General features: G+C 34.5%; 1 protein-coding gene across 2 annotated transcripts; it reads right to left on the reverse strand.

Moving 5' to 3' along the window:
• Positions 1–101: 101 nt before the first annotated feature.
• LOC124362105 (proton-coupled amino acid transporter-like protein pathetic) lies at positions 102–27252 on the reverse strand. 2 transcript variants are annotated; one of them, XM_046816288.1, is made up of 10 exons: positions 27097–27252; positions 19403–19474; positions 16130–16213; positions 14314–14464; positions 10351–10472; positions 9729–9813; positions 8112–8387; positions 5512–5687; positions 4451–4620; positions 102–2773 (listed from the first exon to the last, which is right to left on the reverse strand). In XM_046816288.1, exons 1-10 carry the CDS (start codon positions 27213–27215, stop codon positions 2526–2528), a joined length of 1503 nt encoding a protein of 500 aa, XP_046672244.1. In that variant the 5' UTR covers positions 27216–27252; the 3' UTR covers positions 102–2525. The 2 variants fall into 2 exon arrangements, with proteins under 2 accessions (XP_046672244.1, XP_046672245.1); XM_046816289.1 differs by lacking the exon at positions 27097–27252 and adding an exon at positions 20846–21023.
• Positions 27253–27890: the final 638 nt, after the last annotated feature.

Genomic DNA, 27890 nt, shown 5'->3' on the forward strand with positions numbered 1-27890 from the left:
TATATATATATCATTTTTTTTAATTTGGCATTCAGAAAATCCAAAATATATATCGAAAAACTTAAGTAGTTAACCTAAAAAAGGAGGGAATAAAAATACACTTTTGAATAGAAATGGTTTTATTTACATCTGCAAAAACATATTCCTTCATTATAAAACACCTGTTTTGGAATGATAGACATAGATGAGTTTTTAGAAGATAATTTATCACTCTTATAAATGATCAAAACAACAACAAACAACCAAACATATTGAGATTTGGTTCCGAATTATTATGAAAAATGTAAAAAAGTAATTTGTTCCATATTTGCATTTAAAGGATTAGTTTTATAAAGGAGCCGAATATTAAGCTCGTCAAGACAATTATTCGGTTTACATTTATAGGCCTACTTGATTAATAAGCCTGCACTGTGCGGGATAACAATATATTCACATACATCTTAAACACATCGATTTAATATTAATGTAAACATCAATTGATTATCCCATTTATACCTATTTTATGTTTCTAGGAAATCTTTATTCATTCCTAGTTAACTTCATATATTTTTCCCCTAGAGTAACCAACTGGTAATGAGATCTTTATTGGTAGTCTGTATAAATGTAAGTTACCAGAAAACATAATTGAAATCTCTACACGATACAAGGAATAACGAGTCAAATTACTACATATATCTGTAACTTGAACTTTATCTTATAAAATATACTATCTAAAATTATTAAATTGATTTCCTACCTATTAGGAAGTCGTTTTAGCTGTCGATAAGCTATATTACTTTAATAAAATATACAATTTTGTTTATTTAAATAGAATTCAAAACTACAATGTTTTAGGTGGAGTGTTGGCAACAATGTGGAGATCTCTTAAATGAAAGCTTAGTATCAATGATTAACAAGAATGTAATTCAGTTAATACAGGTTATAACTGAAAATCGTAAAGTAAAGTATTATTGTAAATCAATTACTAAATGAATTTAACTCGAATATGACTTTTTTGTAAATTCCATGTTACTAAAGTAAGTCTTTACAGCACAAGTGTTACTTTATAAAATACAAAACGTTTTGTCAAACACATAAAATGCATATTATGAAAACAATACGAGGTTTGGCTATTTGAAAATCGTGCTGATAAGTGGGTAATTAGGACACTGATTATCTCCTTAGATACTTTGTAAGTCCGTGGGTATCAAAATAAAATCTCTCAGTTCTATAGTCTGATAAAAACTGGCATTTAAAGTGCATAGAGTAAAAATCGCTTACTGGGAAAATGATCAGTGCAAATATTGAGCAACGTGTTGCGATTACGTTTCTGGTTACACTTCAAAAATTTACTACTGAGTGTTGGATGAACTGTTACATAGTAGGTGACTCCACAATGTCGCGGGTCCATGTTTTTCAGTGACATAAATGGTTTCGTTAAGGCCGAGAAGAGGTGAAAAATGACGAATATCCCGGTCGCGTTTGCACTTCAACTACGAGAACAGCCAAAGAGTGAATCAAATCATGAGAAAAGATTTTCGATAACATATCCGAGCTAATGATGTTTGAATTTAAAAAAAACTTTCGGAACTTTGGAAAATACAACTCGAGAATTCTGCACCAAGACAATGCACCAGTCCCTAACGCTTTATCCATTCAGCAGGTTTTGCTGATAAGAAAATCCCAGTGTTCCAACATCCAGCCTATTCTCCTGATTTAGCACCTTGTAACTTTTGATCCCCAAGATCAAAATTCAACTGAAGGGAACTCATTTTCAAACTGCTGCAGGTGAAACAGAATGCGGCACTCGTTTTTGATTGCGCTCTCAAAAGATTCAACTGTTTCTAGCCTAGAACGAGCCAGGAAACACTTTTTTTTTGGGGGGGGGGGAGATCCAAACAATTGATATTTTTCCGTAGTGGACAGAAAGTAAGGCCCTAGTTTGTGCCTTAGCATTTTCTTGACCCGTTTCTTTGCCGAGAGCGATCTTTCAGCACTACATGTCAGTAATACTGAATTATTTAAATAATAATAATCATTTACTAAAAAGGTTATTGAACATTGGGGGGGGGGGGTTCAAACCTCTTGGACCCCTTCGCTGGCTACGTCCTTGTTTCCAGTACTGCATTAACCAGTGTAAAATACGAATGCGGCGGTATACTGAGTGGGGAGGAAAAAACGTTGACGGTAAGAAATAGGAGGTAGCATAACACTTCACCAATTTAACTTTTTACAAAAAGTCTCGATTTCAAATAGCCGCGCCTCGTATATTTCCAAACAGTTACTTATACCTTGATGATTTTGAATATATAGTTTATTGATTGGCCTATTTTATTTCGACATTTTATACTTATAAAATAAAGTAAACAGTACAGTGAAAACATATACTATAAAAGATCTATATGAACAAATAACGAAGATCTTCTGGGAGATGTTCGTATCTCCCTTCGCCCTCTACCTTGAAGTTGTCGATTTGCCGAAATCCAACGGCGGCGAGTGACAGGTAATAGAAGCAGCTGATAACAGCTATCACAGGCTGGCCGGGATCACGCGTAGGTCTCCACAATCTTGGCTACGCTGGCCTGTGTCCCGGCCGTCAGCGCTATAAGCCACATCAGCATCAGGAAGACGTTCTTGTACAGCTTCCATCGTCCAGGACCCATGTATTCTTTATCCTCCCAGAAGGTGACGAGGTCGATGACCGAGGGGAAGAGAAGGCCCAGGGTGGAGTAGCAGATAGCCCCGCAGAGACCAACGAAAGGCTCAAGGTCAGGAAGCGCACAGGCGACCACCACTGCAATGAAATATGTGTTACGAGCCGAATACAGTGAAATGACCTTGACTTTTCTCCATAAGAACAATGTGAAACCTCATGCACTTTTACGTCATTAATATGTCTTTTATGGGAGATGTCTCATTTTGAAGGTCATATTAATCCGTATTCAACGCTTTTAGTTATTCTATAATGTAAGTATAAATTATATACTTAAAGTTATATTTATACCTATTATTTATTTATATATATATTTATTTATATATTTATGTGTATATATTAAATATAGGTAAAATATAGGACTATAGGTATAATATATAGGTATTTGAAGTTTATTTTTGACAATGGAAGGATTGTGAAGGAAACAGGATTTTTCCGGACATTTGCCATCGTTCAGTGAAACAAGAAATCACTGTGTTGTGTGTAGTTTTTTATTAAGTGCATGTTTATAGAGTTAGTGAAGTTGACAAACAACATGGCGGTTGTGATTCCTGACTTAGGCGTGCCACAACGCTTTGGTATGATTTGTTTATTTTAAACCTAGTTTGTAATTAGTACCTAATACATAGTTAATAGTTATGTATTAGGTTACTTATTTACCTGAAGAAGAGATCAGATTGCAGATCTCGAAACGTAATGTTACTGATTTTTTGTTTCACTGAACGATGGCAAATGTCCGGAAAAATCCTGTTTCCTTCACATTAAAGTATAAATATATATATATAAAATGTATACATAAATATTAAAGAAGTATAAAGTAAATACTTTATACTTATATATTTAAATGTAAATACTTAATATTTAAATGATGAATGTACGAAGGAATTTGATTAAAATATTCAAAATCTGAAGAATCGTTTGGATTTGCATTAATTATGTTTTCAAAACGAGACATTTCCCTTAATTCTTTGACTAAAAATTAAGCCATAAAAGTGTATGAGGTTTAACTTTATTCTTATGGATGTAAAATCAGGATAACAGCCAACACAGCCGGATGTTAAGTTAAAATATTTCTATTTTGTTGTATTTCAACTAAATGAACATTGAAATTTACTACCTTTGGTAGGGTGGTTTCGGCCTTTTCAATATGTTAAGCGTATTTATTGTAGTTTTTTTAACTACTTAAACAACGAAGTACCGGAGGAACCGACAGAACGCATTGAACGAGTTAAGACACAAACGGTAAGACAATTAGAATAGCCTTTTACATTTTGACCATAAAATCAATACAGATTTTTTGGACGCAGAAAAACCTATACATCTACTTTCAAGTCTCAAGGACATTCTATACTGACTTATCACACAGATGGACAGACTGGCGGGTAACAATACGATTGTAGGAAGATCCTGTTGGGTCCTCTTTTATTGAAATCATACTTCACAATTATTTTAGTAATCTACAATTTTTGAAACTCAAAACTTAACAGGGAATATAATTTAGATTAACAAATTAGATTTATGCAACTGAAAAGCTCAACTCAAAGTTACCTAGACGTGTTTAAAATTTTTATTGAGAAAAGTTCGGATACAAATTATTAAATGTAAAGCTATATACAAGAAAATCTTCAAAACGGATCATAAACAAAGACAGGATTGATTAAAAGAGTCAATGCATTGCATGGAATTGTCAACTAACCTGAGCTTTTCTTCTTTTTACAAAGAAGAAAGTGAAACATTGTGGAAATTACTAATATGTACCTGCGCTGAGAATCATGAGTATCCTCATGGTGTAGTAGGCTCTGGTCTTGTTCTCTTCCCGGACACGTGGGTTCAGCTTCCTCCACACGATCTCGCTAGGGACGCAAAAGCAGAGTCCGTACGAGCAGAGCACGTTGAGAGCTACCAGCACCTTCACCACTTCTCCGATCCTGAACATAAAAAAGTTTGGTATCAGAGTTCAAGCATTCTCAGTCTACGCTTGCATCCAACTAAAGATGTAAAGTTGAAGAAATTGCAAATGATGATTCTGCTACAAACTGGAATCCATAGTTCTGGGTAAAGCTCTCAGAAATGTACCAAAAGAAGTCACCCTTCAGAAGAAGATTAAAAAAACATGCTCATCTTCGTTGAACATGATCCTCTGAAACCAAAACCAGCCTCGTTTGAAATTTCTAGGCTATATTCAATATAAAATAAACTTGTAAACCAGACAGTTGGGTTTTATAGTCTGACTGGTTTAGATTATATTTGGATTGGAGTTTGATACTCTGACATATTATGTAATAAGTTCGTTAGCCAATCCCGTTTCGTGAATAGTCTCAAGATTTTCATGCTTATGTAAATTACCTATGTAACTCTCTTACACATAAGGTAGATTGAAAATAAAACACATTTTAAGTGTTTAGTTTTGTATTTCATGAGATTCTATACCATATTTTAAGCTACAAAGTGGCAGCAATTTAGTTTCTTTTCAAGTACGATTATACCTTTAACTCTGAAGCACTCATTATTATTCAAAAAAAGACAATTATTTTTACCTTTATCACTTCCAACCATATTAATTTTGTTTTCCAACAGATGTTTATCTTGAAGTAAATCTGAATATGTTGCTCAGAATATTTATTCTTGTTATATATACAATAGGATATAATTAAGTAAAGATAATTGGCGTTCTATAATATAACCACTTCTTAACAAGATGATGGATTTCCAATTGTTGAAATCTGCCTGTTAACAGGTCATCCTTGAAGATGCTAATCATCATGTTCTGACGTGTTTGGTTGAAGTCATATCTATTAATAACTGAACTAGAAACTTACACCGAGGAATTGAGATTAAGGCTGATGCTGCCCGCTGTCTCCTCGCCGTATTTCAGGTACCCAAAGAACCCCATGATGGTGTAGATGAAGACCAACACGGTCATAGCGACATTTAGCACTCCTGGACAACCCAGGAAGTGTTGAGGCTTCTTCATGACGTTCTCAATAGGCAGAACCTGGCATTGCAGATATACAACTAGTTATACAAAAGTTATGATGGTGAAGAGTAACAACATGGTCACAGAGATGTTAAGCATTCTTGGACAACCCAGGAAGTGTTATGGCTTCTTCATGACGTTCTCAATAGGCAGAACCTGGCAGTGCAGATATACAACTAGTTATACAAAAGTTATGATGGTGAAGAGTAACAACATGGTCACAGAGATGTTAAGCATTCTTGGACAATCCAGGAAGTGTTCAGGCTTCTTCATGACGTTCTCAATAGGCAGAACCTGGCAGTGCAGATATACAACTAGTTATACAAAAGTTATGATGGTGAAGAGTAACAACATGGTCATAGAGATGTTAAGCATTCTTGGACAACCCAGGAAGTGTTCAGGCTTTTTCATGAAGTTCTCAATAGGCAGAACCTGGCAGTGCAGATATACAACTAGTTATACAAAAGTTATGATGGTGAAGAGTAACAACATGGTCACAGAGATGTTAAGCATTCTTGGACAATCCAGGAAGTGTTCAGGCTTTTTCATGAAGTTCTCAATAGGCAGAACCTGGCGGTGCAGATATACAACTAGTTATACAAAAGTTATGATGGTGAAGAGTAACAACATGGTCACAGAGATGTTAAGCATTCTTGGACAACCCAGGAAGTGTTCAGGCTTTTTTCATGAAGTTCTGAATAGGCAGAACCTGGCAGTACAGATATCAAAAAGTTATTATGGTGAAGAGTAACAACATGGTCATAGAGATGTTAAGCATTCTTGGACAACCCAGGAAGTGTTCAGGCTTTTTCATGAAGTTCTCAATAGGCAGAACCTGGCAGTACAGATATCAAAAAGTTATTATGGTGAAGAGTAACAACATGGTCATAGAGATGTTAAGCATTCTTGGACAACCCAGGAAGTGTTCAGGATTTTTCATGAAGTTCTCAATAGGCAGAACCTGGCAGTACAGATATCAAAAAGTTATTATGGTGAAGAGTAACAACATGGTCATAGAGATGTTAAGCATTCTTGGACAACCCAGGAAGTGTTCAGGCTTTTTCATGAAGTTCTCAATAGGCAGAACCTGGCAGTACAGATATCAAAAAGTTATTATGGTGAAGAGTAACAACATGGTCATAGAGATGTTAAGCATTCTTGGACAACCCAGGAAGTGTTCAGGCTTTTTCATGAAGTTCTCAATAGGCAGAACCTGGCAGTGCAGATATACAACTAGTTATACAAAAGTTATGATGGTGAAGAGTAAAAACATGGTCATAGAGATGTTAAGCATTCTTGGACAACCCAGGAAGTGATGAGGCTTCTTCATGACGTTGTCAATAGGCAGAACCTGGAAGTGCAGATAAAGCTACACAAATAGTATGATGGTGTAAAACAGTGGTTCCCAACAAATGTTTAAAGGACCACTTTGTCAGTCACTTCACTGTCATGGACTCCTTAAATACTTAAACTTAGATCGTAGATTACAACCATAATAATCTAAGTTGCATTAGTTTACCAATTAACTTGTGGTTTGCCTACCCATTTACTTTAAAATAGAAACTGTTCTTATTAAAATTAAATTTGATGCTAGCATAGGTTTATTATAGTTTTTTCGACAAGTATTATATTTTTATGTAATAACAAAAGTAAGACCATCAATATATCAGAATGTTTAGGTCCAGAAGAAATTTAATACACTTTTTATATTATTGATTTTCTGTGTAATAATTTGTTAATAAAGTAAAAACAAGTATCACAAGTCTATTGTTATTGCAATATACAGAAAGCTTCATGACGTTTTCAATAGGAATAATCTGGCAATCCAGATATACCATTAGATGGACAATAAGCATGATGGTATAGAAGAACAACACGATCATAGACAATTTTAGCACACCTGGCCAACCTAGGTAGTTCGTAGGTTCTTTTGCACCACCGTGACTTTATGTAGCCAACCGTATATTTAAACTTCCAAGTTCTCCCTATTGAAGACATGACGAAGAAGCCTCGACACTTCTTGGTTTGCCCAGGAGTGCTAAACAGAGGAAGACCAACACGGCCATAGTGATGTTTAGCACTCCTAGGTAACCCAGGAAGTGTTGAGTCTTCTTCATCATGTCCTATATACGTGTTTTATACTTTTCATTTTGTTTTTTTTTCCGGTAGTCAGCTTCAAGTGCCTACAGATATTTGAATTGGATGCAATATTTTCAAGCAAAGACATTACGAAAGTGTTGCTTTAAAAATTACTGTCCATAATTAAAACCAGCTTATCCAGACCTAGTCTTCGTCTGCAGGTCATGGTCTATAGTAAAATAAAGTTGTAGACGACACCAACAGTTCTGTCCACAAAACTGCATAGTTATCTAAACGTACTTCATATAATGCACATGTATTAGTTCTTGCTCTTACATAGGAATAAATATAAGTCGTACTCACAGTGCCGATCCCCTCCAAGGCAAACAAGACAGTGGCGTAGAACAAGGGCAGTCTTTGGATACTAGTGAATGCAGGTCTAGACGTGAAGGGAGGCAGGTCTGAGAACACCTCGTAGAGGACGAAGGTACAACCGATGAACAGGAATATGATGGCTACGAAGGAGAAAGGCACTAGGAACTTGAGTCTTCTGATGCTGCCGACAGGAACTATTACCAGAGCTGTCATAAGCACATAGAGTCGTGGATTGATGTCCACATTCCAATGGGATTCGACTATCTGGAAACAGACAGTGTTCCTTCAGTGGTTTATATGTATTGCCGTGTTGGCATTAAAACAATATTATGATGAGGGAAAGTGTGTAAGAAATTGTTTTTATGATGTGGAGGAAAACGTAAGTGTTCGCGGATCTATTGATAAAGCGGTGTAAAATAGAAAAGAGAAAGTATGACCGGAAGTGATAAAAAAGTAACATGGTTATTTATAACAAAACGCAAAGAAAGAGCTGGCGATTGATCTGAATAGTTATATGGACTAAATAAATAAAGAACTATAAGAGAAAGAGCAATAAAAATATAGTTGTGTCAATTATATTTGGAAATTAGTATTATAAACTATGTTTAAAAACTGTTTTACATAATAGCATGAATAAAGCTTTGCTGCCTCAAACTTAGAGAATACTGATCAGTCTAGAAATTCTCTAAGTAGTCTAGAAAACTGGATGCACAAATGACAAGCAGGTATCCTGCTGTAGCTTGCTGCCACAAATGACAAGCAGGCATCCTGCTGTAGCTTTCTGCCACAAATGACAAGCAGTCGTCCTGCTGTAGCTTGCTGCCACAAATGACAAGCAGTCGTCCTGCTGTGGTATGCTGCCACAAATGAGAAACAGTCATCCTGATGTGGTATGGTGCCACAAATGACAAGCAGGCATCCTGCTGTAGCTTTCTGCCACAAATGACAAGCAGTCGTCCTACTGTAGCTTGCTGCCACAAATGACAAGCAGTCGTCCTGCTGTAGCTTGCTGCCACAAATGACAAGCAGGCATCCTGATGTAGCTTGCTGCCACAAATGACAAGCAGTCGTCCTGCTGTGGTATGCTGCCACAAATGAGAAGCAGTCATCCTGATGTGGTATGCTGCCACAAATGACAAGGAGGCATCCTGCTGTAGCTTGCTGCCACAAATGACAAGCAGTCGTCCTGCTGTAGCTTGCTGCCACAAATGAGAAGCAGTCGTCTTGCTGTAGCTTGCTGCCGAAAATAATGAACTCCTATATATACTATCCTGCCTGGCCAAAGTCTTCTAAACGTTGCATAAACAAAGGAGTAATAAGTGAAAGATAATAGTCCATTTTAACAAAAAAATAGCTTAATAAGTAGTCTTTCTGTTACTTTAGTTGAATATAAATTAGACTTTAACTAATTGTTTAGAATATGTATATGTACATTATTGTCAAGTCCCCATTGAATTAAGTTCAGCATTGTACCTTGTACCTTAACTAGCTTGTTAAAAGCAAACGTCTTTAATAAGTTTGTACTATTTTAAGAAATGGTATTGATTGAGGAGAAATCACTATTTTTAATTGGTTTTTAACAAGACCTTTTCATTATAAACTTACCTGTTTTGTAGTGGAGGCTATAAACACAATGTACACCGTAGTGCCGAAGTAGTAGGTTATCATCAAAGCGCTGTCAACAAATTCTCTGAAACAGGCAAAAATTGTAAATAAATACTGATTGTAAGCTGCATTCACTTTAGAATGATTACATAATGGAGTTAGTAATAATGGAAACCTTTAACTTTATTATGAAAGTCAAGATTTATAAAAGGAAATCTAAAAAATTAGAAATTACTTTAACATTTTTGAAAGGTTCACAGCTAAGTAAAAGTTCATCTGAACATTTCCACAAGTTGGCCTCTGGTAAGAAAATTTTCAATTTTTGTTCTACATTTAGAAATTGAACTACATCAATATCAAGAACATTTAATTACTATTTCTCTTGCGGGTAAAATGATTAAATTCCTTGTTATGTGATGAAGGTTCATGTTACTTTTTAAATGCCTTGTCTCTTTAGAAACGCACAGCGAATTTCGAGTTAAGGCAAAAACATGATAGCTTTTACATTTATATCTAGTCTTCGTAAAGGATCCAAACATCCTTATGTCACTGTCTTATCATCAAATACATGTTTTATAATAGTTTCATTAATAATTTGAATAGCAAAAACTTATATACAGACCTTACGATAACTGAGTATTTTCGCAGCTTGGCAGGTCCTGTAACGAAGGCTGCCTCAGCTGTTCCAGCATAGTCTAAACTCGGTTGTCTCATCTTTTTGGACAGTGTTTGTGAGGACAGCACCTGTTCATAATAATATTATTATATATATATATATATATATATATATATATATATATATATATATATATATATACACATGTTTAATTTTCTTCTTTGATACCATATGTTTTGTTTTGTTGTTTCCAATGTTTTTATAACCTTCATTTTTATATTTGTTTATATTTTATTGTATACATGCTTTTGATAATGTTACTGAAAAGTAACGAAATATTAAGCTTTTCAAGTTGAAGAAACATGTTTTGTTTTCTTTTATACCTATATATATATATATATATATATATATATATATATATATATATATATATATATACTACACAAAAACAGTGCCTAATTACTAATTATCTTGCTATAACTCAATCCAAATGTAGAAGTAACACATAGGTTTCACCCACACCTATTTAAAGACTCTTACATTAACAATTTCCCCCACTTACGTAATATCCTTTCGGCTTCTCCATTTATATACTGGACTACTCACTTTCAATCTGTTGTTCAAAATTAGGTTAGTGCACTACAATATTATATCTATTATTAAAACCAACTCATGACACCCTTTTTTATTCTTATTCTGCTTATTCCCTTTGGCAATTTATATGTTCGAAAACCTTGTGAAACATAATAATATAGCCTAAGGAATAAGGATGTATTATTACGGTTACAAGGTGGACAGTACTGATCAAATGCTAATTAAAGCAAGATATTTTTTTTTCTCAGGACAAGAAGCTCAGACATTGCACTTAGTCCTAAAAGGACCTTTTGCGCTTCTTCCAGAGTGACAAGATATTCTGGATGGGTAAGGTTGGTAGTAGTGGTAGCCTCCTGACAAGATCCGTGAGGAAGGATTTCGGACATTAATCTCAGCCACGTGTCCTTGGAAGAAGGAGAAGCCGGTTGTGTTCCAGTCTCTCCAGTCAAAGCGGGTAGGGGTAACTCTCCCTTATGTCTAGGCTAGCAACAGCCCTTAACACTGAGACGCACCATCCCTGTCATTTCTTGCAGTAGACTAGACCTAGCAGTCTACTCTTGCACCACAATACCTCGACATTTGCGGTTAGTGGTGTACCGATCCTGGACACTCATAGGGTTGCCCAGATTAAAGTGACATATCGGATTTTGCTGTACCTAGTGTAGGTTCAACTGGAAGGTAGAAACCATCAAGAAGTAAATCCTAAGGGGGTGAATGATTTAACTTCCTCTATCTCTAACTCAGACCCAGAAGTCCTTCGCCTCATGCTGTGTGGTCATCCCCTCTTCCATTTAACTTGGTATAAATTTCATTAGGAGGAAAATCCAGGGCCATTGTGTTGCAATATTTATTTTTGCTCAATAGACCAATCATAAGACAGTACATAAGTCATGACACCTTCGTAAATATTGTATTAAAGGATTACCAGACATATCTTCTTTTAGTTAGAAATTTACAGCCTCGATTTGATACGCCCAACTACGACTTTAGTCACTAACGACACAACAAATTGAAATTTATTGATCACAATAAAACATTGCAAAGCCCTTTATATTAAACTAAGTCAAGAGAGTACTATTTTGAGTGTTTTATTATTTATTGCGTCCTTTGTTGTTGACGATCTTTTATCTTAAAGATAAGTGCTGCTTGCATTCGAATGTGCAAGATTGTGTCTGCATTTGTGGAGGGAGTTGTTTCATTAGTTTGGGTTATAGTGATGCAGATTCTTTTTGCAGTTTGCCTTCAAAAAGTGAAAAAATATAAAGGAGGATGGATAAAAGAGAGAAAAGTAAATTAGTACTCACACTAGATTAAGTACAGTCCTAGCCCAATAAAATTGACTTCTCAGCCAATCAGAACTCTGCACTGATTTTGAGCCCATGGATGAGACCTTTTTACGATTTTAAACTTCCGAATACCAAACTAGGTATGTTGTCAGTTGGGACGAACTTAAGTTGTGTCACGGGGGTAATAGCCCCTCCCCAATTACATATTTTTCAGTTTTTGTTTTAAGATGTGGATTTCAAGTTCTATCTCAACTTTCCAAACTTAACTTATAAGAGTTTATCATAGTCATACGATGGATTTTACTTGATGGAAAATACATTAGCACCACAGGTGCCAAACTGAGTCACATGGCTATATTAGAAAGTCACTCCTACGTTACAGTGACGGTCTAAGTATTGTGAGTTAGTTATGTCATTGAATCGATGTGCTTGATTCGAGATCAAAGAAATTTGCAAGTAGGTTTGGATCGTTCATTCTCAAAAATGAATCCTATAATAATTTCAAATTTTATATGAAGTATCCCTATATTCACCCATCGTAGAGCTAGAAGGTTTATCACCAATCAGCAGGATAAGAATGAATTAAAATGAAATTTAGAACTAGAGAATATAAATTAAATAATATATACCTAAAGATCTGCTCCTGACATCTTAACACATGTATTTCCGTTATATTTTATTCAGAGAATTCATATATCACATTGTACATCATGTGCATTAGTTATAATTCTATATATGAATGAAATAGGATTGCAAATCCAGGTTTTTCGTTTGTATGAAAAATAGGTCCTTTAGAGTTTACATTGATAGTAACAAGAAGAGAACTAACATTTCACTTGTTTAAAAATTTAGAAAGATTAAGAGTTCCATCAAATGAAAAGAAATTGAGTAGATTATTATGTTTCAATCAGACATCATGAAAAAATCAAGAATATTATATTTGTAGCTTCTGATTAAGTTAAAAATCTAATAGATGTTATTTCTACTGGTGTTGTTTGTGATGCAGAAAAAACGGTTTGTTCTTAAATTACTACGGTTAATCACCCGTTGGTGGTTAGTAAAAGGCAAAAGCAAATTAACGAGTACTTGGTTAATTTGCAAACAACGAAATACGTATATTAACTGTCATTGGAAATATACTCTTTCTTTAATATCCTTTATTGGATTTTTTTAATGTTATGTTTATTTCAGATTATGTTAGTCCTCCTGAACAGATGAAAGTTTTGATCTCTTAAACTATTTTTTAAAATTGTTTTGTCCCTTGAAGTGGTTATTTTCGTTCAACCTATTTTTTATATAGATGAGGAAAATGCTAATACACCGTCAGCGTCAAGGACGTAGCCAGCGAGGGGGTCCAAGGTGTCCGGAACCTCCCCAAATTTTCAATTTTTTCAACTACTAAGCCAGTGAGGGGATCCAAGTGGTCTAGACCCCCCCCCCAATTGTCAATTACTTTTTTAGTAAACAATTACTATTATTTAAATAATCCAGTATTACTGACATGTACTGCCGAATAATCGTTCTCAACAAAGAAACAGGTCAAGAACCTTTTAAGGAACAACATGGGGCCTTACTCTCAGTCCACCACGGAAAAATACCAGTTATCTGGACATCTCTCCCCCAGAAATCTTTTCCTGGCTACGTTCTTAGTCAGCGTATTCCGCTGGTGAGTGACACTCACTAAAAACCCCACCAGCCCAAGCATCACTCCCTATCGGATCTGCTTTCTTTATTACTGCAAGAGGGTTCCTATTTAATCCAACAAAGGTTTCTTGCAGTATCAAAATATATTAACAAACGATATAATTGCTAGTGTAAATTAAATTAAGGGAACGTTATTGTGCAATTTGAACAGTGGCAAAACAAGGAACGTATTTTCTTTTTCTCTACAATTTTTTCAGTCTTTAGAATATTTACATTTAATGTTAAGGATTATCATTCTTATTTACCACTAATTCCAGTGGTTCCATTAATATAGTCTATCATTTTTGTTACATCTCTATTTAGAGATTCATAGAATTCTAACCTACAATTAAATACATTTCCCTTCTTTATGAAACTTCGGTGAGGGCAGATCGATGATACTGACCAGAAGATGGACGCAGTGGGTGCAGATCACTCCGATGAAGAGGGCACCGACCAAGCTGACCCAGAGTCCACCATTCTTGAAGGCCACTGGCATGGACAGGATCCCTGATCCCAGACTGCCCTTGATCATGTGAAACAGCGCTCCTGGAGTCCTGAGACATACAAAGGATGAAATCACGTTCAACTGAGCAGAGAATTTATTAGTGTTTTGAATATTCAAAAATTAAAGATCTCTACTTAATTATATCTTTTTTTAGAAATGTGTGTATATTTTAGGAGATTATGACCTCTTCTAACCAACCACCGTTTGAACGTGTGGGTGTGCGCGCGAACTACGCGCGCACACACATGTGCAATATATGTGGGCTTCTAAATTCTTAAGTCATCGTTGGAAAAGTAGTTACACATGATCTAGATGAGTTTGTAAGCCAGTCTTACACAGAAAAAATAAATTTCACGATTGTAGCCGTTCACGTCTGTGCGAAAATCATAGCTTAATAATTTTACCATACAGGTTATAGAAAGTATCGATTTCAGACTCTAAGCAATTTAAATCAACTTTCATTCTTATACATTTGTCAGTGTATTCTAAATAGACGGCGGATAGATTTAAAGACATGAGATGGAAAAGCCACATCTCAACCATGAATCGTCTTCAAAATAATTGCTCTAACAATATTGAGAGGTTCTTAGATTTGTCATTTACACCAAGCCTCTATATATAAGTTTTTATTTTTACTTAAGGTTTTAAGGTAGTGGTCTTAAACAGTACCATACTGTGGGATACTGTATTCCACCCTACGAGTATCCCACTGCAGCCTGTGCTGGTGTGATGTGTGATTGTGATTCTCGTACTCGTGAATTGTGCTCGGGAACGCCTGGACTGGACTTCAAGCAGCTTTTGGGTATGTTTGCACCCTTTACTTTCCCTTCTTTTCTTCTTTGTGTTCTTTATTTTTGTATGTATCCCCCACCTGACGAGGAGGATAGATTCCAATCCTCGAAACCTTGTGTTATAACTTTCGTAACATATAACGATGGCAAATGTCCGAAATTCTGTTATCCTTTCTACTAACTTTTCTACTAAGATTATTATGGTTACGGGTGTTCACATGTGTGAATATTCTTTTATTACAGTTATTGTAATTGTATTAGTATGTACATACCAAGAGTTAACTGATTAATATTAGCAAATTAAAATAATTTTAAACTTCTTTATTCTTGCACTAAAAAGAAACTCAGTGTTTAAGGGCGTAATGTGGGTTTTGAAAGGCCATAGTGTAATCTTAGTATGTATAACCAGGGTAAAGTAAAAAGTTTTGAACCCATGTGTTATTTGCGTCGTGTTCCTTTTTTAACTATTCTTGGAAAGTTCTAAAATGGTAGCAGTACAATTGATTAATACGCAAAAATTGAAATATCATTGACACAATAGAACCGTATGTAATGTATATTAACAGGTTCATAAACTATTTCCATCTAGTTAAAATTAATCATGGCATTCATTTATGTCAAGTTTTAAAAACTTTATTCAAATACCTGTAAATTGTTTTCAACTGTGGGATTGTCCAAAAATGAATATTTAGAAACCATTTATGTGCTTATAACTGTTTAGAAACTTAGTGAGAGAAACTTAAGTCGGTGAGTAAGCAGTGGGATCTCACATTGATATCTCATAACGAAAATTGCACATGAAATCTCCCCTTCTTTCAACTGTAGGAAAAGGGATATTACATTGAGAGCTAGCTAGTTTGGAACCTTTGCAATGGGTACTTAATCGATTAGTACTTAACAATTGCTATGAATGTCGTACTCACCCCAATGCGTGTGGGAAGTCCCTGTGTTCCCCGGGTTCGTATGGGGTCTCGGGGCCATCCTCCAGCGTGTGTGCGAGCTTAGCCCTGAAAGAACAGTGGATCAAAGTAGGCCTATTTGTTAATATAGAGTATGAAGGAGAATAATTATGGTTTATCCACTATTATTATAATACTTTATCTACCTGGGGGGCATACACTAATACTTGTATTGGCAAAAATTACTATAGAATACATTTTCAATCATGACGCTCACAAAATAGAAACTTCCTCTTCGTATATACCAGTTTCTAAATTTCCAAAATAATAAAACGATATGATGAGAACAGAATATAAATAGAAGACTAGGATACTAAGTAGGGTACATGACAGTGGTCAACCCTTTCAACTTCATCAATCGCAATGGGTGGAGTAACAATGTCTCCACGTGCAGCACCTGAGGCTCTGGTGGTCCTCTTTTATTCCATCTACTAAATCCATATATCAGTCCAAGGATCTAACATTGTAGAATATATTTAACATTTTTATGTGAACCAAACATTTATCAAAACACCACGCTATAAACTGCAAAGTAAATTCCCCCCCCCCCCCATACACTGTTGAGGCTGAAGTCGAAGTAAACAACAATGTCCAATTCGGTAACACCTTGATTAAATGGACTATCCACTCTAGATAAGACAGTTTCCAAATGGTCCTAGAAATAGAGAAACGAAATCGTGAAATCGTTAGAGTTAATGGTCCCATAATACTGCTCGTGGTTGTTAATGAGGTCTATTAATTTTGGAACCATCCTGTTGTTAATATTTGTGGTCTGTTGTGAACGATAAATAACTACTTGACATATGACCGGAATTGGAATTAGATTCAAGTATTCCGGTCTACAAAGAAGCTTTGCGCAAGTTTAGTTTATAAATTCAAATTTACTTTATTGCAATTTGAACATTTTTAAATGTATATTGTAATAATGAATTAAAGATAAATACAGTAAAATTCGTTCTATAATATTAATTCCCTTCACCTTTTATTCCGCAGGTTTAGACACACAAATACTTACTCACCGATACTCATCTCAATATCATGATTTTTCAGCAACAGGGATATGGTTCAATATACTGATCCCGGCGGGTTTCCATGAAATCATCAACAGAATTAAAGGTTCTCGACACTAGAAGATCTCTTAATCGAGGCTCAAAACGATTCTTACTTGTCAATTCTTTAATGCACTGTGGAAGTTTATTGATTAATTTGACACCAACATAAGATACCAACTTCTGAAAGTTACTCGAAGCAAAGGTTCTGCGAGAGTTCTCAGCTAGTCCCGGTCTCTAGTATTGTATCCGTGGACACTACTTCCCAGAGTTCAAGGACGTAGCCACTGAGGGAGTTCAAGGGGTCCAGATCACCTCCTCTCAAAATGTTCAATTTTTTCAATTACTATTTTAGTAAACGATTATTATTATTTAAATAATTCAGCATTACTGACATGTACTGCTGAAAGATCGTCCTCAACAAAGAAATGAGACAAGAGCTTTTTAAGGAACAGAATTGGGCCTTACTCTCTGTCCACTACAGGAAAATATCAACAAGATTTAAATGTTATTATTGAGGTATCTGGACCCTTCCTCCCAGCCCCCCCCCCCCACAAATATTCTGGCTACGTTCTTGTCAGAGTTGACACACAGTTGTATCGATAATACAAGAAAACTTCCAGATTGTAGAGGCTGAGTACATCCTTTAATCACAAACCCTTTTAAGGCATTCCAAGTTGAAGTACGCCAGACGATTCATCTAGTAAAAGGGCGGGCAAAGGATAGACGAGAGCCTTAGAAAGTGTAATGTCACCTAACTCGATCTTGCTTTTGTAGAAATGAAGCTTCGTGCAGAATTCCAAGTTTATAACTCGATATACCTTGTGGACGGACATACTGATAGAAGATTCATTTTCCCAGCTCTCTGAGTAACAAAGAGAGAGAAATATGTCATAAGCTGTATCACCCTGAACCTTTGGGTAAGCTTATATTTTACGTGTTTGATTTTATTTTTTTCTTCAGTCTCATTCATATACGAGTTGTTATATATGAACTTGTATACTTCAAGGACTCGTCCAATTATCCACTTTATAAGTTTCTGTAATAAATTTACCAGTGCCTCATGTGGATAGTGAAATAACGTTAAAAATGAACTTTAGTCTAACTTCGTCATCAAAACAATTTGCAGGGAATAGTTCCACCACCAACTTAATGAACATAATATATCCGTATTTTCACTTTTTAAAGTTTAAAACCATGTAAAGCTAATAAGATTATAAAAGTTTTTAAGGGATAATAAAATTAGTTTAATTTAAATACTACAAATCTTTTGGCATGTGTTTGTAATAAAAATCACAAACAGAAAATACATTATAAAGAGATATAAGATATTTAAAGATTATAATGCAATATTAATTATGCCATAAACATGTAAACATTGGGCATTTTGACGTGCATTATAAAATTTAAAAGCTTATATCTACAGTATTTTTTGTCCGATTTTTATGTTTTATGTGTCAAAAGGTTTGTAACTAAATTTTATCAACTTTTATTATTCTTCCCTTATCTTTATAATCTTAGTAATTGTTACTAAACCTTAAAAAATGTAACCGTCCAACCCTTTTGAAAAGCTATATGATAACATAATATTAATTATTTTTTTTATTTGGGACTGCAAGATTAGGCAATTATGCAAAGTTAGGATTTGTTATCTTTAATGATTTCTAAAATTTAAAAAATCAAAAAAACACGTACACACAGGCAAACGGTAAAGTAATCATTTCTGATCCATGATTATACTGAATTTTTAGTTTTCATTGACCCAAAGAACAAATCCCCAAAAGATTAGTCTAACGGAGAGTTCGTAAATACACTTGTATACAGTCTTTGTAATGGAACCTGCGAAAAATCTTTCCCTTATAAGAATACCAATTTTAGTATCTTATTTATTAAAATACTAAGAACCTAGAGTGAACGGTTAAATGAATTTCACAGATTCACACTCTGGCTAATCGGGTAGACTTTATGAGTGAATTTTTGTTGCCAACATGTTACTCGACCCTGTTTCGTGTTGCATAAATTCTTAACCGTAGGGTTTGTAACAATAAAAACAATGTAAACCCAGTTTTTAAAAACCAAATAATTAAATTATATTTTTAAATATCATTTATTCATAATATCTTATAAAATTGACAGATATATAATTGTGTTTCTATTGTTTTAGAGAGATAACAGAATTGTAACTCACTTCGAGTTTGAGAGGTAAGATGTGGAATCAGCCTTCTCCTTTTCTGGCGCCAAGTGACCGTTCATCTTTGTGCTGAAATTAATAAACACAAAACACATAAAAAATATAGTTTATAACAACCACTTTAAGAAGATTTTGTCATATTTTGTAAATAAACGTTGCGCTTTTAATATAACAATTTCAAGGACAATTGATTATTGTATGAATTAATTTGAGATAAATTAAATAAAAACCATACATTGGGATGGTTAGAAGTCAATATGAAAATTTTATTTAATTTATTGTTTACTTCTTATTGACAACTAGAAGAAGCAGCAAATAGTTTTAGAATTAGATCTAATAAATTCTAAACACATAAAATGCGAGCTATTTTTTCCGCAAAAAAGATCTCGAAATCCAACAAATAACTTCACCTAAATTTTGGAAACACTGGAATTTAGGTTTCAGGAATCGATAGGCGCGATTGTTACTCCTAAAAAGTGTTACTTTTTTAGTTAACTTAAATTTACACCTTCAAAACGTTTGGATTTTATTTATAATTTACAATTCTAGCAACAAGTGAAGCACGAAATAAATAACAAAGTATTAATACTGTATTCGTAAAAACAATTTAAGACATTCTTCATAGAAATCAAAAGAATGACTATAGGTAACCGAATAAAAATGGCCATACGACTACGTTCCATAGTTAAGAGAAAGTAAGACTGTTGAAGCCAAAAGTTGAGTGATCTTTTGGAAGATCTAAATATTAGAACTGAATTTAGGAAAGAACAATAACTCTATTTTTTTATATTTTTTTAAAGTTACTACAAACGCGTGTGATGTAGTTACTTTGTAACATCAATTAGGGACAGAAAGCTTTAAAATTTTAACTCAATGTTCGATATCGATTTTGTAGAGACGTTGCCTATAGTCCTAAATAGTCACGGTTATTTATCAAATGAAAACTCTTATTTCCTTAGCATAGGTCGATAACTTATTACTGCTCTATACACATGATATAAGCCAATGGCACAGTGTAGTGGGTACGGCGGTTATTGCAAAATAACCGAATCAAGCAACGTCGAGCGTGATTGTGCTTGGTTGGGCGACTCTTCTTGCAAGCTTGCCCAACTTTGGCGGTGGTTTAGAAGTCACCTTTAAGCTGTTGGTCCCTAGGTTAAGTGTTGGACAGGGCTTCTTAGCCCTAACTTCGCATGGTAAAATAATACATTCTTTAACCCCTACATAAAAAATAGCGTTCATAATTTAATACTATAACTAAATTCACAAAATCTATAAAATATTAATAATTTCAAAAATCTAAATTACGACTATTTTTTATTATCATATAAACTCTACTGCGCACATTGAAACGTATCCTTCACAGTAGAAACTATCCCTGAAAAATAAATCACATTACGCAGTTAATTTAGAGATTTCATTCACTAGTAAAACACTTACCGTGTGAGATTATCGCTTTTCCGTGTGGTGTTGCAGGCAGGTAAACACTGTCACAGACAGCCACCTATTGCTATCAGCTAATCACTAGAAAGGTAGATTACCACATACTTGTCTTAAACATAATATTTGCTGGGATTATATAGCGATTACTTCGTTATCACAGCCTTGATAAGCTCAGCTTTGAAATACTTGTATAAATTTACTCATCATTGTTGTTCGCAGTTGGGCCGCGACAAGCACGAATGTTTGGGGCGGCGGCGTAGGAGGGATTTAGTATGTTGGGAAGGACGGTTAATTAATTCACAGCTGGTAATGCGTTACCCTCAGGGAACTCAAAATTAAATAATAAATACATTTATTGTATTACACGTATTTTTTACAAATTTTGGGAAGGACTGATTCATTCTGGATACGTTATGTGTAGACAACTCTGTTGCTCCACCGTGCTTAAATACAGATCGTGTCTAAAACATCATAGTGCATTCACTTGTGCACCTGATAAGAGAATAAGGATACCTCTTCACTTGGATTGCATTATATATTTTGTAGTCTAGGTGTCTCTGATGTCGAAACAATGTCAAGAGTTCATTTTCAGCTTCTTCGTTACCGATTTGTTTGATCTCTTTAGAGAAACACGACTCCAGATTCCAGGAGTCAAGTCTGTGAGAGGTCAGATTCCAGACGCTGCACTAAGAGGAAGGTGAACTGGGTGAAAACTCAACATTCACGTTATTTGCTTCATCAAAAATCGTACATTAATATAAACACTATAATTGTACTGAATACTACAAAATAACCGTTACTTTACGAGTGTTTTTTTTAAGTGTGCCACCATTGGGTTCTAGTAATCTGACAACAAACTTCAAATTGGAGATGTTTTCTTATGAAGAGGTTTACAAATACGTCGTTCAAAAGTTTGTGAATAATGGCAGCCATGTTTCAATACGGTGTATACCTTCATTTTCATATTTTAGATAACAAATAACCAAATCTAATAAAACTTTGGGTCTCTGTATCTCAACACGGTTTTTTTTGGGATTTTTTTTAATATTCAAGATTTAAAATGGGTACATGGTACATCCTATAGGGGGAAAATAAGTGACCGTCATTTTCTAAATATTTGCCATTAAAAAAAAAATTGAGGAACTTAGTTTTAAACCTAAAAGAATGTTTTCCATTTAAAGGTTGTTGTCAGATTTATAGTTTACACTAAAAAAAGGTGGCATGCTTAAAACATAGATCCTCTATATCCTTCTAAAGACATTTTAACCAAATTTTGAAAGGTGAATAATACTATTTATTACAAATATTTATTACGGTCTACATATTTTAAAATTTATCCGTGTATGTAATATTATGTTAGATGTAAGAAGGAAGTAGTTTACACTGACTGCTACGTGAGGACATCACGTGTTGTAGCACTTTGTATGCGTTTTAAACTTGTATTTTGTCTATATTTTCTCTAACTTTTAAGCTTGCCGATAAATCATTGATTTTCACGAATAGCTTTTTGCTATCGAACATACATTAAGCGTGTTCGTCACAACTTTTTTGGTACTTTTTAACGTCTGTGGACGCCCTTATGTCTTACGCGTGACACCTGAAGTAGTGGGCAGATCTCAGTCCCCGAAACGTTGTGTTTCGATTTCTGTAGCATTTTATTAATCCTCATGATTCCTTATGGCTAGACACCAAGCATTCTAAGCTCTCACTCCTAGGTTCAAATCCCCAACGGAAACTTAAGAAATATGAAAGTTTGCGCTGAGGATAAAAACTGAAACTTAACATTAAAATTAAATAATATAACGTTGTTTCAAATTCTTATGACTTCTTATGTGTTCTCAAAGTATGACGAATAATATTACCTTTTGACACCTTGAGAATAGTTAAGTACGCTTTCTAGATACGTAAGTTATTTATATAACTGATAGTGTGTAGCTGAATTAAGTACTTAGATATAGAAACTGAGAGATTATTATTACAGATACAATGTTTACCTCTTGTACATATTTCAACTCCAGCATTTCGTCTTACTAAGAAGTATACTTGCCCAGTTCAGTAAAGTATAATTTTATACTATTTTAATTTGATTCTATATAACAATATCGGAAAAATGCCTAATGTACTCATAAACAAGGTAGGACTAAGCCATGCACTTGTCGCGTAACATACTTGGCTAACGTTGTAACAAAGGTCATAGAAATAACAAACCATGAAGGATACAGCACCAGCACCCAAACTCGAACTTGCCTATATATATTTATGAAGCGTTATGCAAGATTTCAAGTCTAAGGTCAGTTCGTCTTCAAGATATCGTGTCGACAGACATACAGACAGAAATGAAATTTTTCCAGCCCCTCAAGTGATAGGCTTCGCTAACGTTCATCCAACTATCATAAAAGTTATATTTAACTCTAATAATCCAGCGGGTAAAGTTCCTAAATGATAACGTTCCAAATTGAGGACTGTGATCAATGAGTCCTCCAGATAAGTAGTATTAGACAATTAATTATAAGATATGGTTTGACCATGCCTTTATAGATCTCAAAAATAAATTCCTTTTTTAATAAATTAGGTTGTTCTAGTATATTTTTATGTTAGTAGTCAACCTTTTTTATAATCGGGTTTCCTTAAGGTTCATTGAAATGAATTAAGCCTCTTGGAAAAAATAAATTTGAAATTAAAAGAATGTATAGCAACGAGCTATTTTAATAATGGTTTATTTCTACCAACAATGCATTGAAAAGCTTAAACTGTTATTCGTTTCTTATTTTCATTGTCCCTCCTGTTTTAGTTGGCATATTTTATCAAATAACATTGAAGGTACACCGATACCTCAAGATTCCATATTAATTGTAAAATAAAACCTGCGCGGGAGGCTAATTTAAATACAATTAATTTTAGCAGCTGAACCCGTCCCAAAATTAGATATTTGGTGAACGCTTTTATTATGAAAAATATTGTTGAGATATGAAGAGTTAATTTCGTTTATTTTTTAAAGAAATTAATGGAACCTGGTCATGATGACATCGCTCCCCTTTATTGTTAGTGATTTCAATTTCAAAACCTGAACTTAACTTATTTTAATTCAAACATTCTAAAAAATATCTGAAATTTATACTTTTTTAAAATATATATATTTATTTATGTTTACACAGACACATCTCTACACACACACACACACACACACACACACACACACACACACACACACACACACACACACACACACACACACACACACACACACACACACACACACACACACACACACACACACACACACACACACACTTAATTTTTATATATATATATATATCAATATAGTAATGTATGTATCGTTTCACACAAAAGTGAGAAAGAAGATTTATATTAACCATGATTTTGAAAATCGTAAACTGGAAAGGGGAACTCATAGTTAAGCAACACCAAAATTTAAACCGTTGGTCTGATTATTGATCAAAAGTGATCGCTTAAAAGATGTTAGTTTAAAAATATACCTGAGTGCATCCCTGAATAATAATTTTTGGTGGCCCTATTTACAAACTAGCTGAGGTTGATGAATGTGATTGACACGATGACTTTTTGACATTCACGAACGAAAATAAGAATTGGGACTGCCGCTTAAGAGTTGTGTAAATATACTTGAGAGTGAATGTTCTGAATAACTTACATAGAGTGCTGCTATATATTGTACTGCATTTAATCGCTTAGTTTTATCTTTTTGTTTCTCTGTAGATGATTTCTGTCAGTGACAAAACCTGACATACATATCCGTTTCACTATATTATTATTATATTGTTATTTAGATGATAAGCCTTGCATTTTAAACAGATTCTTGAATCTTGATTAAGCCAATCTTGCAAGATGGCCAATTCTACTTCCTGAAAATTGTGTTCTTAAAATCTGTTTGTTATTACTTTCCAATCAGTTTAATAACATTGTAACAAGTTTCAGATTAATTTGTAATATCCTTTCCAATTTGATTTTTTGTGTTTTCGTTTCAGTTGATAAACAAAAGGTTTTATTATTTTCTAAATCATTACTAACCGTTTGGAGTTGCGTGTTTAAACTTAGTACTTGAGGAAAACAAGTAGGCTGTACTAACAATATAATTAAAGAGTACTTTTAGGTAGACACTCTTTACCTGCACGCGGAGAATAGTACAACAGTATAGCTGTACGGTCCGTTATATAAACTAAAAACGAATAACTATTTATCTCGAACTTCTACTTTTAAAAGAACGCAGTTCTAAGGATTTCCTTCTTGTGAAAAAATTAATATGCTCACGAACACGTTAGACATCTCGTTTCCTGTTACATTCCACATTTGTTAATTAATTCCATTTTGGAATGTCAAAGTCACGGTCATGTAAGACGGATGCTGGTGCTTTTCAGAATTCTAATTTTATACTCTCTTATCACGTTTTTGTGAATAATGAAACAAGGTGCTTGTAAGCCGTGTGAATTCTTGTGATTTATACTTTTGTTATACAACTAATAAACAAGAGTTACCAGTGTTAGTTATTAGGCTTTTGCGGTCAGCGCGATAACTAACTCGGAGTAGTCAGGTTACACCGCGTCGAATGTTTGCTAACACAATTCTTGAAATATTTCGAGCCCGTTCCGGAGAGCTGCCAACAGACAGCAGAAGGGAAACCGAAACTGCCGATAATACGTATCCGCCTGTACAGAGGAGCAGATTGGCTGAAGCAGTAAAACAGCAGTCAAATTATCTCAAATCTAGCAGCTATCAGACCAAAAAGCCATATGATTTCTGTATGGAAATTTGCTTTTTATTTAAAATATTTGTAAGCTAATTATTAAAATATTAAAATAATTACTTGTAGTGTCGTTCTCTTCTGTCTATAATACCAATTTCCATTTCCCCGAATCGTAATCCGTGTTCCTTTAATCCTGTGAATGTCACAGTAATTTAGCAATTTCCTTTTGAAAAAACATCAAATCTATTCAACTTACTAATTCTTTCAACCATTGAAAGAGTAAGTAACCTCATGGTCCAAGACGTTGGATTTTGAATGTGTGTTAATACTTTTTTATCAGTACAGTCGATCTTGTACAGTACAAACTCACCTCATTCTGTTCGATCGATCCTCGCACAGGCCAGTGGCCCATGAGGACAGGCAGAAGAGGGATTAAATTGGGATTAGCCTCTCGTTTTTTAAAACATTCTGACAAATTCAATCAGTTATTAAATTTGCACATGTCGATACTACGTTTCTTTCAACGCAGTTTAGTATCTACAATAGAGAATATTTTATGTTTGGGTTCTTTCGTGGTCCAAGAAGAATTTGGCCCCAGGTGGACTTGATATCGTGGGAGGAGTTCATAACTTTTAACCATTATAAAATATAATATGTATATAATTTATACTTTCTATTTATCTCATAATTTGGTCTTCTTTCATTTTTAACTCTAATAAAATATTTAGTTTAAAATGGTATACCACATGTACTATAAATTAACTATACGATCCTTTATAATATATTAACGATCATTATTAGAGTACGCAAATTAATTAGTTATTAAAATCGCACAGATTTGCTTATGACCCTTTAACTTAGTAAGAAATTACTGTAAATGTATTAAAAAGTTCAATTCAGTTCAATATAGGCTGTGAAACATCATTATGATGGAAGGATTGTGAAGGAAACAGGAACGTTTCCATCTGCAGATCTGTAGATCTTGAAACGTAGTGTTACTGATTTATTGTTTCACTGAACTATGGCAAATGTCCGGAAAAAATCCTGTTTCCTTCATTATTATGATCATTTAAAAGTGGCTATGTAAAGGTAAAAATTTCAAACAACGAATAAGTGTGACAAATTTAAGAAATTACACCATTTTCACTATATTGGAAAAGTTTTAATTTAATTCAAATTTTCTTTCACTTATTTTGTCATTCTTTTTTAACAACGACACAGGTAACCAAACTTAGTTTTTATCGGTCATCCACAAGACCATACTAATATTAAAAATATACGTTTATGTAAAAATATAAATGTACTAATACGTAAACCAAGTTATGTTTTAAAATTCACGGGACAAAAGCCAATCATATTATTAATCATTAATAATACGTGTACTTAATCGCTTTCTGAAAATTCAAGCACCACTTTTTGATATAAGGCATAAAAGATAGCCTGAGAAAAAATAAAATTGAGTCTAAAATATATATATTTGGTTTAAACTAATTTTAAAAGATTTACTAAAACGTAATATGTTACTCACTTGTTTTCGGACAGCATTTCTGACAGGTAAATCAAGAGCAGGCAGCACAATGGTAAACAGCAGACTGTTAGCGTCTGCCTGACAAACCTGTTTATTCTCACTTTCCCTTTCTCTTTCATTGCCGGGTGTTGGGCCAGTGGCCTACAGAAACACTCTTGGCAGGCACAACTGACGGTGTCGTACTTGCTGATGATGCTATATTTGCGCACCGCCTAAGAGGACGTCCCTGACAACAGGTCGTTTAAATGATTCATACTACTATAATTTCGATACAAAATACACAAGGTAGGAGTATGCCACACCAAGTTCATCGTAGGAGACGTTGTATGTACAAACGTCAAGTCTATAACTCATTTCGTTCTCGAAATGTCCTGCGGATAGATAGACAGAAAGATATCATTGAGAAAATAAATGTTGCTGCAAGTGTCACTATAGATTTGAATTTGGCGCGTAATCTATCAGTAGCCGCGAACACGACAGCCAGCTGCGCCGACCTTAAGGTCACAGCTTTGATATTGGGGGAGCCTCCTACTATCTGGACAGGTTCTGGTAGGATGATTCCTACCTTAGCAAGCACAGAGCGGAGGTTGTGTCGGAGTCGTTGTGTGGCTATCGTGTAGAGTACACCGGGTGGAAGTGTATGTAGATCGTCTACGCTTAAGTGTGTTATAGTTAGGGAACTTTCGGAACCACATCTACATTATTAGTTTATCTTTCCTCATCAAAGCTAGTTAGGTTTAATTGGGGAAATCTAGTGGCGGATCCACGGTAAATAATTAGTCATCTGGAAAGGT

The sequence above is a fragment of the Homalodisca vitripennis genome, chromosome 5 (genome assembly GCF_021130785.1).
Source record: "Homalodisca vitripennis isolate AUS2020 chromosome 5, UT_GWSS_2.1, whole genome shotgun sequence".
In the NCBI taxonomy this organism is placed as follows: domain Eukaryota; kingdom Metazoa; phylum Arthropoda; class Insecta; order Hemiptera; family Cicadellidae; genus Homalodisca; species Homalodisca vitripennis.